Source organism: Parus major, chromosome 7 (assembly GCF_001522545.3).
Source record: "Parus major isolate Abel chromosome 7, Parus_major1.1, whole genome shotgun sequence".
NCBI lineage: Eukaryota > Metazoa > Chordata > Aves > Passeriformes > Paridae > Parus > Parus major.
In genome coordinates, this window is record NC_031776.1 from 13,499,623 (window position 1) to 13,512,633 (window position 13,011).

At 40.5% G+C, this 13,011-nt stretch overlaps 1 protein-coding gene across 8 annotated transcripts in view; it reads left to right on the forward strand.

Moving 5' to 3' along the window:
* The window catches only part of PIKFYVE (phosphoinositide kinase, FYVE-type zinc finger containing), a 63,908-nt gene extending 52,838 nt beyond the window's left edge, over nucleotides 1–11,070 (forward strand). For 7 of the 8 annotated variants that reach the window (XM_015634592.2, XM_015634589.3, XM_015634591.2 and 4 more), the window contains 8 exons: nucleotides 513–677; nucleotides 1,278–1,337; nucleotides 1,774–1,950; nucleotides 2,340–2,443; nucleotides 2,701–2,829; nucleotides 4,111–4,372; nucleotides 6,451–6,525; nucleotides 7,588–11,070. In XM_015634592.2, coding sequence (XP_015490078.1) covers nucleotides 513–677; nucleotides 1,278–1,337; nucleotides 1,774–1,950; nucleotides 2,340–2,443; nucleotides 2,701–2,829; nucleotides 4,111–4,372; nucleotides 6,451–6,525; nucleotides 7,588–7,703 — 1,088 coding nt within the window. In that variant the 3' untranslated portion in view covers nucleotides 7,704–11,070. Of the gene's footprint in view, nucleotides 1–512; nucleotides 678–1,277; nucleotides 1,338–1,773; nucleotides 1,985–2,339; nucleotides 2,444–2,700; nucleotides 2,830–4,110; nucleotides 4,373–6,450; nucleotides 6,526–7,587 lie in introns of those variants that run through there. The other variant, XM_033516143.1, reaches the window with a different exon arrangement.
* Nucleotides 11,071–13,011: the final 1,941 nt, after the last annotated feature.

Consider the following 13,011-nt stretch of genomic DNA (forward strand, 5'->3'; position numbering starts at 1 on the left):
TGACTAGTCTTAGTGTCGACTTAATGTAACACGAGAGGGGTGGGAGTGTGTGTGGTTTTGGTTTTTTTTTTGTTTTTTGAAGTCTGTGTCTTTCTCTGGTTCTTATGAGATCAAACTTTCATTCCCTAATTTAATGTTATTATGTAGTAGACCTAGGGTTGTTCTTTAATCTAGCCTGTTCAGTGGGATATGAAGCCCTTCTTTTGGCCTTCTTTAAAGAGATGCAGTTAAAATATTTTGAAATGGAGACATGAAATTCTTACTGTGTTAAAGACCCTCATTCTTGGTCTGTGTTTTCAAATGTCTCTGCACTCTAGGATGCTACTCAGAACACTAGATCATTCACCCTCATGGACCTTAGTTGCCTAAAGGATAGCAAATGAGTTATAGTTATATGGCATAATTCCTGCAGATAGAACAATGAATGGGGAATGTGCTATTAAATGCTGTTATTAAACTGCCTGTGGAAATGCCAACACCGTCTTTTCTATTCCTTTCACTCTTCACTGTAGCAAAGAAACCATCTAGTGTTTTGTCTTTTTTCCGTGGCACGGGAGGGAAGAGCCCAGACCTGTCTTCCCAGAAGAAAGAGACCTTACGTGGTGCTGACAGTGCTTACTACCAGGTTGGGCAGATGGGCAAAGAGGGAGCAGAAAGCCAAGGAGCAGAGGCTCAAGGTATGAGACTGCAGAGTTCATTTTCTTTCTTGGGTTGTTACTTCTCCCAAACCTCATCCATCCCAGCAAGGCCCCAAATGCACTCCTGCTTGTGCTTTTTCAATTGTCCAAGGTTACTCAGTAGGCATTGAAAATGAACTGAAAATTATTTGAACATCAAATGTGGGTTTTTTTCCTAAATAATTGCTTTTCTCTGTGATAAGGGGAACAGGATCTTTCAAACACACACTATAGGGATATGGAGTAGTCTTGAATACCTTTAGATTGAGTTGACTCTAGTTAAGCAGTCCTTTCTCTCTCTCTCTTGCTGTATAGTTCTCATTGTTTTAGCTCATGGAAAATGAATGGAGAGAGACTGGTTTTGTGTCCAACAGCAGTGCCCTTCTAGCATATGTATTCTATTATACAATTATAGTATTGTATACTATTTCTAGTACAACTATAGTTTTTCTAATTACCTGTGTATAGTTTCCTCTGTATTCTTGGGAAAAAAAAAAAAAAAAAAAAAGATTTTTCTTGTGAGTTTACAAGTAGTACCTAATGTGGCTTTCTCGGTAATACTAGTGGACAGCCCTGACTGAATGCCCTTTATGCCTTCAGATGATGGAGATGGAGGAGATGGACAGAAGAAACAGGTGGTGAATCCCCATGTGGAACTCCGTGAGTAGTTGTAAATAACAACTTCGCCTTAGCTGACAAACTCATTTCTTCATGCATGTGTTGTGGAAGTCTTGAAGTTAATAGTTGTTTTTTCTTGGTATTTGTCATGAAAGAAAAGCAAATCAAGAAAAAAGCAATGCAATTTTTACTTACTGCAATCAATCGCTTTTGCAAAAATACTCCATAAAGTTTTTTTTTAATTGGCCTTTTGTCCCAACACTTTCCCATGACATATACTGTGAGCTAATCTAGAGGAAGTTGACTTTCATGTCAGTTTTCCATTTAAATCCCATTGGTCGAAACTTCTGAATTACAGTAAGCATGAGAGAGATGTTTAGCACAGTAACACTCCTCTAGACATAAGTAAAATCTCAGTGTTGTCTCAGGTAGTCAGTGTGTGTTGCATGCTGTTATTGAGGAAAACCATTTTTTGCAGAGTTCTCAGATGCGAATGCCAAGTTCTACTGCCGGATTTATTATGCTGGGGAGTTTCACAGGATGCGTGAAGTGATCCTGGGGAGCAGTGAGGAGGATTTCATCCGATCCCTCTCTCACTCGATGCCCTGGCAGGCACGAGGTGGCAAATCTGGAGCTGCGTTCTATGTGACTGAGGGTAAATGCAGCTTCTTCCCCACTTGTAATTGGAGGTATTATTTCTGTATGGTGGTGGTTAGTGTGTCATTTAATTCCTGATAATCTCCGTCCAGAGGGTTGCTGATTGTAAAGCAGCCACTCAGAAGGGAAAATTAAGTGGATTGTTTTGGGGTCTTGAGTATCGAGTTATTTGTCTCTTTGTACATGCAGGAGAAGAAAATGTTCTGTTTTTCAGAAGTAGCAGCTAGGAAGGCCAGTTGAACAGAAGGGTTGTACTCTCAGGCAGGCTTCAGAAAACAAAAACTTGAGTATAATTCAAGGAAAACTTGTTAAAGACAGTGTTTCTTATAATCTCATATATCATATAATCGTATGTAACCCTGTTGCCTCTGTCTGATGTTAAAACAGATGATAGATTCATATTAAAGCAAATGCCTCGTCTGGAAGTCCAGTCATTCCTTGACTTTGCTCCACACTACTTCACTTACATCACTAATGCAGTTCAGCAGAAGGTAATAAAAAAAGGTGCTTTTTATTTAGGTAGTGTTCTGTATTTTAAAGACTAGTAGAAGTTTCTATTAACCTTTTTCATTTAAACAAAAGAAAATGTTGGAGGGTGTGGGTTACACTAATAACATGTTTTTAAGATGTAAGTGGAAAGTATGCTTGCACTTCTAAGCTGTAATACACAGACAGAACAGTAGTGATTCTGGTATGGGGTTGCTGACTGTCTCTACACAGATCTTAACCCATGTCTTGTCTTCATTAGAAGCCCACAGCACTGGCTAAAATCCTTGGGGTATATCGAATTGGTTACAAGAACTCTCAAAACAACACTGAAAAGAAGCTGGATCTGCTTGTCATGGAAAACCTTTTCTATGGCAGGAAAATGGCTCAGGTAAGAGCAAAGTGTTCTGTTCCCTTGCAGTGCAGTTGTGACTGGGAGAAAGAGCAGGGTCATTCGTAGCTGTCTAGGTAACTTCTGTGTGCTGTTGACATCTAGCACTGCTCAAAGGTGACAGTTTGTGCTTCTTCCTTGATATGTGATCCTCAGGAACTTGATGCCAATATTGGCTAGTTCAAATAGCTCTTGTGCAGAGTTCAGTCTTTAGAAGTCTTGTCCCTGTGTCTCTGGTGTCTGAGAGAAAGCATTGCTAACCTGGTTAGCAAAATGTAAAATCTTTTTGCAAAACTTTCAGAGGAACTGACTGAATTCCATACTAATTTGTTTAGAATGAGAGCCTCACTCAGAGAGAGTTACTTTGTAGTGGGGAGAGTTAACTATTTTTTTCAACCCACTGTTCTTTCGTGGGACCACTTCAGGCATGGGACAAGATTTTGAGTTCAGTCTTGCTCTTAGTCAAGGGAAAGCAACCTTTATCAGGCAGTAGAATGAAGATCTTAAAATTACTAGGGGGAAATTATCTTTAAATAGAGATTTGAAGCCGAAAAGGAAATTCAAACAAAAATCACTTCTAAACCTAGATAGTATCAGTTCTTTGCACTTTACCTCTCAGTGCCTGACTTCAAACAGGGAATGTTTGTGGGAGGAAGTGGATGGAGGGAATTCTAGATGGATGTAAAAGATGTTGTGGGTTTTCTTTTTGTTTGTGTGTTGTTTAAATCATGAGGAGGGCTCAGGCACTATGAAACAGAAATCCAGACATACTGTGGACTCTATTCCATGGAAATAGGTGAAATCTTGACTGGACAGAACTTGAAAAATCTTCTCTAAAAGGGCCTGCTTGAAGCAGGACTTTGGGCTGGAGAACTCCAGAGATCATCTCCAGCCTCATGATGGGTCTGTCTCTTGCCTTGCCAGTGTTAATAAGCGTTTCATGCACCACCCACCTTCTTCAGTGGCTTTGCTTTTGTCAGCAATAAACTCTGTAGGAACTGGCTGGAAAACTGAGTTTACCTAAACAATATAAAAACTAGAGACACTTTTTCTCTTAATTTAGACTAAATATTAGTGAAATAACTTGCCTAAAACTTGTGAATTGAGGTGGCAGAGCTTCCACCCAGGCTTACATGCTATTCTCTACAAAATACCTTTTTTTAGTTGTCTTCCTCCTAAAGGGAAGGAAAGAGTTCCGGCTCTGCTGCCTTCTCAGATGTTGAGTACTGAAGTCTTTAACCTAGAAAAATGAAACAAAGTAGTGCTGTTCTCCATTTGCAGGTGTTTGACCTGAAGGGCTCCCTCCGAAATAGAAATGTTAAAACAGACACAGGCAAGGAAACTTGTGATGTAGTCCTGCTGGATGAAAACCTTCTGAAGATGGTGCGGGACAATCCTTTGTACATCCGTTCCCATTGCAAAGCTGTGCTGAAAGCCTCCATACACAGCGATTCCCAGTTCCTCTCCAGCCATCTCATCATCGACTATTCCCTGCTGGTGGGTCGTGATGATACCAACAATGAGCTGGTTGTTGGGATCATTGGTAGGTTGTCTTTTGTGTTTTCTTGCTCTCAAGATGATGAAATGGTTTTCTTCTGGCTTAGGTTTTCATAGTACTCTTAGAACTATGCTACCACTAGAGAGATGTGTGTCAGTAAATCTTGTCTTCTCCCTGGTGGAATACCACCCTCCCCTCTTACAGGTATTTCAAGTAGGGGCAGGAGGCCTTCTGCCCAGGTCTTGTATAGGCTCAGATTAGCATTTGCATTGCTATGAGTATATGCAGGAGGCCTCAAAGGTAGTTTAACCTATACTCTGACTCCAGCTGAAGCAGGGGAAGATATTTGAATGCTATTATGTGTTTAATCTGTAAACTTTAGTTTAGTCATGTTTACATAGTCTTTGAAATCTTGTGTGGAGGGACTCTAAGGAGAAACAGTATTGGTAGGATTGGAAGGAAGAAGTTAAAAACATCGTGAGTTCTCATATAATCAAATAGTCTGACCTGGATAATATGGGTAGCAATGCAGTAATTACCTTGCTTGATATTGGAAAGTAGGGACAGACAAACTTCTGTAGTACAGAAGACTTAAAGGTGAGGCAATTTTGCAGGATGTGGAATTGACTTAGGGAAATGAAATGGTCTTGAAACCCAGCTCAGAAATGCTTCCAAATGAGAGGATGGGAGGTCTGGATTACTCTTATTCTAATAAAGCTTGAAAGCCAATTCCATAACATTTCTAGTTGAGAATTAAACCAGCTACAAAGAAAGCTGTTGCTTGTTGCAAGTTGTTATTACTTTCTAGATTTGTAGACTCTTGAATATTGGTGTTAACAGGATGGCACTACACTGACCATGTGCTTCTTCTGTTTGTGTGGCTGTTTTTTGTCCTATGTCAAGTCTTATCTGATTAAAGATAATTTAATGATATTTAAAGCTACCAGTTCCTTCGCTGTTTAACACAAATATGTGAAGGAACTTGGTGAAGGCAAATATTATCAAGGAGAAGGAACATGCCTGCTCTATCAGGCTATGAGAATGTTCTCTAGATGATACCCTGAGAACTTATAAGGTACTCAAGCTTAAATTTGTATTGGACTGGAACTAAAAACTTTTAGCTTGGATTGTGTTTGAATCTGAGGTCAGTATCTCTACCTACTTTAGATCCTAATGTGATACAGGAAACAAGTAAGTTAGGTCTGTGAAAAGCTTTGAAAACTTTATTTGTAGGCTCTGTTGTGTGGGACTCTGGGCCTTGGAGCAAGTTGTTAGTGATCAAACTGTTCACTGACATCTGTCCCAAAACTCTCTCAGTAATGTTTTCAAAGAGTATTTAGATAAATTAATAAATCTTAAGATTGTCAGGTCTGAATGAGTTTTGTGTTAAGCGCAAGTGAGATGAAATGTGAATACTTATGGCAGCCTTTCATAAATCTAAAACCAGTAAATTCAAAATTGTATAATTACAGTTGTAGTCAAATTTTAGGAGATAATACCCAGTAATGAAAAACTGATCTTATTGCAGCTTTAGTTTTACAGGCCAAAATGTTCATGTGCTTGTACTGACTGAGCATGCTTTCTCTGGAAGGGGCTTGGAAACAATACAGAAGTTGTCTTCTTGCTGCCTCATATTCCAATCATGTTCACTGGTGATGTTTCCAGTCCTCCCTATCATAAAGTGGCAGTCACTTCCATTCTGTTTTCAAACCTGTAGGTGGCTGCAGTGTTGAGAAATATTAGTTTAAATTGAGAGGTGTCCAACCCTCAGTGTTTCTAGTGAGGCTTCTGGGATGAGGATGAGCAAAGTGACCCTTGTAAATGAGCCTTTGACTCTCTGACATGGATAAACACAGATGTGCTTGGGCAGCCTGTTTTGTAGAGACAGGAATAATTAATTGTAGTCTTGCTGGGCTTTTGAGAGACTGTATTCACCCTACCCAAACATAATCAATACTACAGAAAATGAGGCAGCTGGTAGGGAAAACACTGAAGCTCTGACTACAAAGGACTACTGATTTCCTGCTCTCTTTGGGGGGAAATAGATACACTTTAAAACAGTGTTACTTGGATTAAAATAAATAAAACATATTTTGTGTGGATTTCTTTTTTTATTGTAACAGACTATATTCGTACTTTTACCTGGGACAAAAAGCTTGAAATGGTGGTGAAGTCAACTGGAATCTTGGGAGGACAAGGTAAGTCCAGAATAAAAGCAAAGATTTTGATTATGTTTCCTTGTTACATAGAAGCTTTCTATAATACTGCTGATAGTCACAACTTCCCCACCATGCAAATTTCTGATGGATTAAGTTGTCCAGAACAGAGGAAGAAATTGTAGAATACCAGGTTGGAAGGGTCCACAAGGATTATCTGATCCAACCTTTCTTGGCAAAAGCACAGTCTAGACAAGATGGCTCAGCACCCTGTGCAGCTGAATCTTAAAACTGTGCAGTGTTGGGGAATCCATCACTTCACTGGCAACACTAATGGCTGTTTGTTCTCATTGTGAAAAATGTTACTGTTGTGTCTAACTGGAATCTGCCCAAAAATAACTTGTATCCCTTACCCCTCATCTTTTCCATGTGGCTCCTTGTGAAATGAGTCTCCCATCTTCTTTTTAGCCACCCTGTAAATACTGGAACATGGTGATAAGGTCTCCTCTAAGCAGCCTTTTTTCCAAGGCTGAATAAACTCAGTTCTTGCAGCCTTACCCCATATGGCAGGCTTCTCAAGACCTTGGATCATCTCTGTGGTCCTTCTCTGGACCTTCTTCAGCCTGTCCACATTTTTTTATTTTTATTTATTTGTATTTTTTAAAAGATGTAGCAGGGACCAAAACTGAGTCCAGTATTCCAGGTATGGCCTGGAAGTAGCACCTTCCAGGTGAATGGTAATGCTGGGATACTGTGTGATAATGATTTCTGTCTGGTGATGCCCCTGTTGGTGCAGCCCAGTGTCCTTCCTGCTGGCTTTCTTTGCCACAGTGGCAGCACTGTTCACTCCCACTGAGCTGCTTGTCCACCAGGATCCTCAGGTCCCTTTCACAGAGCTGCTCCCCAGGGAGATCCCAGCCTGTGCTGTGCCTCCTGCATTATGCTTTCCCAGGTGTAAGGCCATATGCTTGTTTGTTGTTGAACTTTATAAGATTCTATCTTGTTGCCTTCAAGTTTATGCTGTCTGCTGGTGTAATCTCATGTGACATCTGTCTGTGCTGTAGTATCTTTAGCCTATTTCTAACTTTGACTCTTACTCATTAGGTAAGATGCCCACTGTGGTCTCTCCAGAACTGTACCGGACCAGGTTTTGTGAAGCTATGGACAAGTATTTCCTGATGGTGCCAGACCATTGGACAGGACTGGGCCTGAATTGCTGAGCTAAAGCCCATATTGGGAAAGCACAAGAGGACAATGACATTATAGGCCGCTCTCTTCCAGTGGTCTGTCCAGCAGCAAGCAAGAGGATTGCAGTTCCATGTCTACACTGACCATGTGCATCATGTTGCAGAGTGTGAAATCTGCTTGCACTTTAATCCCCCCTTGGAGGATAATAAGCAAACCTGCCTCAGTAAGGATCTAAACTGTAAGGTACCACTGAACAACAGTGATCAGTGACATCCCTCCTGTCAGTGGGGAAGGTGATGCTATCTCCTTGTAAGGAACTGAGATTCTCTCCAGATCCTGTTGGTGAAGAAGTACGTGATCTCTGGAAGTCTTGCACTGCCGAAATGGTGTTGAATATGCACAGCTAATGTTTCTGTAGCGGATACTGAAAATGTGAAATAAACCCCCCAAGTGTGGGTGGGGGAGAGAAGAATGAGGTTAATTCACAAGTTCTGCTATTGTTGCAGTGGTCTGTAATTGACCTATTTAGGATCCATTAATAACTTGTGCTATTTATGCTCCATAGTTTTAATTCTTGCTGGGTTCTGTAAACAGTATTTTTTTTAAGGCAGCTCCACATCTATAATGCCCTATGACTCTGTCTTTTAAGTCATGTTATTGCAGTACAGCTCTGGTTTATCTGTCATAATTGCATTTTAGCTGAATCCCATAAAAATGGGTTGTCAGTTATCAGTATACTGCAAAACTCAAAACATATCCCTTCATTCTTAAACAGTACTTCGATCTGAATGTTGCTCAAAGTCCTGGAAACAGGTAACTAACATACCCTTTAATTTAACAAGCCTTGATTAATTATATTTATGAAGCAGATTAACCCTTTCCTTAGTAAAGGCGGTAAATTGCTAGACAAAGTGAAGTATACTGCTTTAGTGACAACTTTCTCCTTAATGCAACCATCATTCCTGGCAGATCACTTCAAATCCATTTCGGTTCCTCTTTACTTTCAAGCAATGCAATTACCTCATGGTGAAATATTGCCAGGAGAATGTTTTTCTTGCATCCATGACATGATTTTTTTTTGTCACGGAGATGAATGTAGTTGTTTTCTGTAAAAAGTAAAACCTGAACTAACAGGTATCTTGTATGATGGAGAAGATTTGCAGAGATCTGTGAGTGTCTATATTATTACAATAAGCACTTCTTTCCATTTTAAAAAAATTTTTACTCATTTTTGTAGGTGATGAGTTTACTTTTTAGGTTCATTATAATGCAGGCCAGTAAATAAGAGGAGTTTTAACTTTGACTTCCAGTCTCTGATGGAGGAACATCAAATGAACATGAAATCTGGGACAGGATAGCTCTTAGTGATCTTAGTGATCGCTTTCTCATTCTAACCAGTTGCCTGATAATGCCCTTATCACTGTAACTATGGATTGAAATGTGTATTTTGTTCTCCTGTGTTCAGTATTTTTTTCTGCAGCAGATAGTAATGGATGTTCAGGAGTGACTAACAGTAGGCAGCACTGAGAAAGGAAAAGCCCAGCAGTGAGAACTGAGCTGTTTGCTCCAAACCAACCAGTGCAGCTCTTGCGTGAGCTGCCAGGAGGCAACAGTCATTTGTTGGAAGGAGCCTTCCCCACCCTATTGCAACACTGTACTAGGGGGTGAGTGAAGATGCTGGCCTTGAAGCAGCAGAAAAGAAAGTGTACTGATTTCCTCAGTACAATGTGATTGATAGTTCTTTTTGTAGCAGTGTTGAAGGCTGCAGTGATGTGTGCTGTGGGAAGATGACACAGTACTCATTGCTTCCTGTACCCAGAATCCCTTCAGTCCAACACAGCACATCAGGTACAGCTGATCACCTCTGGGATACATCTTGCCTCTTTTGTTGAAATGTTCTCCCAAAATGCCTGGCTCTGTGTGTGGCCTTGTCTAATGAGGTCAGCCAGTCCATCAGCTCAGTGCTACTCCCACTTCAGTGGCCTCTACCTACTATCTTGGCTCATTGATGAGAAAGAAGCTGCCGTGCAGCCTGTGTTCCAGTCTCAGCTGAAGTTTACATGTGTTGTCCTCCTTCCCTTCTTAAAGTTTACAGGGAAAAACTTGCCTGTCCTGGCCAGCTAAGGTGACTCAACAGTAGCTAATTATGTTGCCTTCCACCTTTATCAGTATGTGGATTGGTGGACGGAGGACAAGTGTGTACACGTGTGTCACAGCACCTGCACTAGGTTAATGTGGCCTGCCAGCCTGGTCTGTCACCAGTAGCCCTTATCCTTACCCTGGCATGTGTGGCTGCTCTGTGCTGCTTCTCTGCCAGTCTGGAGCAGATGGCTGTAAGCAGCTTGATCATCTGACCGTGGCTAATACTCCTCTGAATGTGACAGCATGAGGCCCTCAGCACTGCAGAAGTGGAAGAATCTTCCACTGTTTTGCAGCCTATGAACAGAGCCTGAGACATGTGAATTGTGACCTCCTTGGGATGAAGTTACAGCAGTTGGAGAGATTTGCAGGAATGATCTTGAGCGGGCATCAACAGTTAATTTTTGGCCAGGATGTGGCTGATAGATCAGTCCTGACTAGACTGGAGTAAAGAGTAAACTACTGGTCATGAGTATCACAGTAGCTGCAGTATCAGCTGGAGCAGGGTCATCTTGGGTGTCCTGTGATATAAAGCTGTAAGCATTTCTAGTTCAAATCCCAGCAGCTGAATGGGTTTCCTCAAATGTTCCATTTCCAGTATAATAGTTGTCCTGACATTTCACTTACTACTACCAAGCTTAATTTTCTCAGAAGGAGAGCAGTACTTCAGGCAAAACAAATCTTTGAGAGCTGCTCGGGAGGCTGTGTTTGGTCTGTGTCCCTGTAGAATTCCTAAGGATGAAGCCTTTGGTTCTCTCTTTATAACACAGATTTAGCACATGTGTAAGTAAATCCCAGTTGTAAACGTGACAACTGAAATTCTTCTGAGTTACGCTGGCTCTTCTGTTGTTTTGATCTGAGGCCTTGAGACAAATGTCTAAATCTTGTCCAAGTCAGAAGCAATGACTTTGAGTCATGATGTGGACAGCAGAATGCCTTGTAGTGGCCCAGGGATGTGTTCTGTCCCCAAAAAGCTTGTGAGGGACTCTTGCTGGTAGAGCAATTCTGCTGGACTCAGGGGTGTTACCTGTGGAGTCTCCTCTGAGAAGACCAAAACCACATGAATTGCTCACTAGCTGGTGGCCAGACTAGTCATTATTCAAAGCACTTAATGTACTATAATGTATGCATTTCTATTCTAACTTGGTTCAGCTGTATTTTATAAAAGTGATGTACTAAACTATTTGAGAATAATTGCCTTGACTACTTGGAGAAGCAAAATGTAATGTATATAGATACAAATAAAGTAACTAAAATATACTTGAGTCTGTTCCATGGGTGGAGCAGTTGGGTCTCGTTGCACCCCATTTTCTTGATCAGAGGCAAGGCCACTGCTCACTGTGCAGGGACTGCTGTGCTGCAGAGTTCCAGCTTTGTGTGCAGGCTATGATGGTCCTGTCTCTGTACCTGGCAGCTCTTCTCCTCTGATGGAGCAGCCCCTCTGGGCAGCTCCCGAGGGCACTGGCAGTAGAATGTGCAAATACTCTTTTACACAGTTCTGTCTTCTCCGCAGCTGCTTTTCAGCACGGTGCTGTCTGAGACAGGGATCCAGTTTTGTCCAGCAGGAGGCTGTGTGCCTTTACCCAGTTCTGCCATGAAGTAGAACACATTCCAGGTATTTCCATAATCTTAAATAGACTAGATAAAGAAAAAAGTGCAAGAAGGTCTGAAAATAAATGTCTTGTCTTGATCGTTTCACGTTAACCTGGTATACAGTAACCTCCTTGCTAAAGCTCAAAGTAATTTGTGATTAGTTCTGGGAAGGGGACTTGTTCATTCCTAAGATATAAAACCTTATCTAAAACTTAAGGATTTTACCTGTATTATGTGTAATCACCATTTTTTGCCAGGTGAGTTCTTTCATCTGCTGCAGTATGAAACTGCATCAGAACCTGCCCACCATGGGGCTATGAACAGGGAAAAGATGGGATACTCAATTCAGGGGTAGTGCTGCCTTCTGCTGGTGTAAAGATGAGTGGTGGGACTTGAGGGGCTTTTGGCATGAGGTTGAGAAGCACAAATACAGCATTCATTCAAGAAATAATGATCTGGTGACCAAAGGTAGGATGATAAAGTGAACACAATTACCAAAGAGAGCATTGAATTATAGTTGAAGAGATAGGATGGGAATACTTTCTTTCTCTATTGTTTACGTAGGGTATTTTTCTCATATAGCTTCAGCAAACATGAAACACTCTGGTTGTGAAAAAATGAAGTATCCTGGGTACAGGCTTCTGTTACTGGACTAGCTGAAATCTTGTGTCAAAACTAAAAGAACAAAAGATATATCACAAGTGTTATATCTAGATCAGCACAACTGGGATTGCTTAATGTACACATATGCACATAACAAGAGAAAGAAAATGTTTTCTTTTTCTGATAGGATTATAAATATTATTTAAAATAAATACTATAGGGAGAAAACCATTTTCTGGAAGCAGGTCAGCTATATGAATTTCTAGTTGATCTGTAATTAATTCTGACTGAAGGTGTATTCTTGTTAATGTGTCTGTTAAGGTAGAAAAAGAATAAGGTAGTTTTATGTGATCCCATAGCAGCCTATAACATGCAGAAATTATATCTTCATGTTAATTTGAACTGCTTTATGGAAAAACAATACTCTGCTTTTTGTCTACTAAGCCTTAAAAAGTAGAACATCTTTGGGCTGTATTTCCCATGCCAGCTCAGTTGTACAGTAAGAATTCACCAGAACTAACATGTTTTTACAACCCAACCCTTACTTAATTCAGCTCTTGAATCTTTTCTTAAAACTCTGACATTTAAGTACTCATTTTCTTACAGAAAGTGTTGGCTTCTGCAGAATACACACCAAATTTTAACCAATATGGCTTTTGTGGTCTTAGTCAAGAAATAGTCTGAAGAATACAGCTGTCATATACATTAATTTGGGAAACACGTTTTTGCTCAAGTAATTAATATCTGTTGGCAGCTAGGGAAGTTTATTAGATGCTAGAAAGTTGGCAGTACAAGGAGGAGTCTGTTCAGTGTTTGGGATAAGTACTTCATATCATGTTGATGATTTACCTTTATGTTTATTATTAAAAATGTGGCATTACATATATGGGGATATAAAATTAGTATTGAATTCTGTCAAAGACAGAAGACCAAGGCTGAATGTATTTGGGATTGGAACGTCACCATTTTCAGATGCCAAATTTCACTAAATGGAGTAAGTTCTTG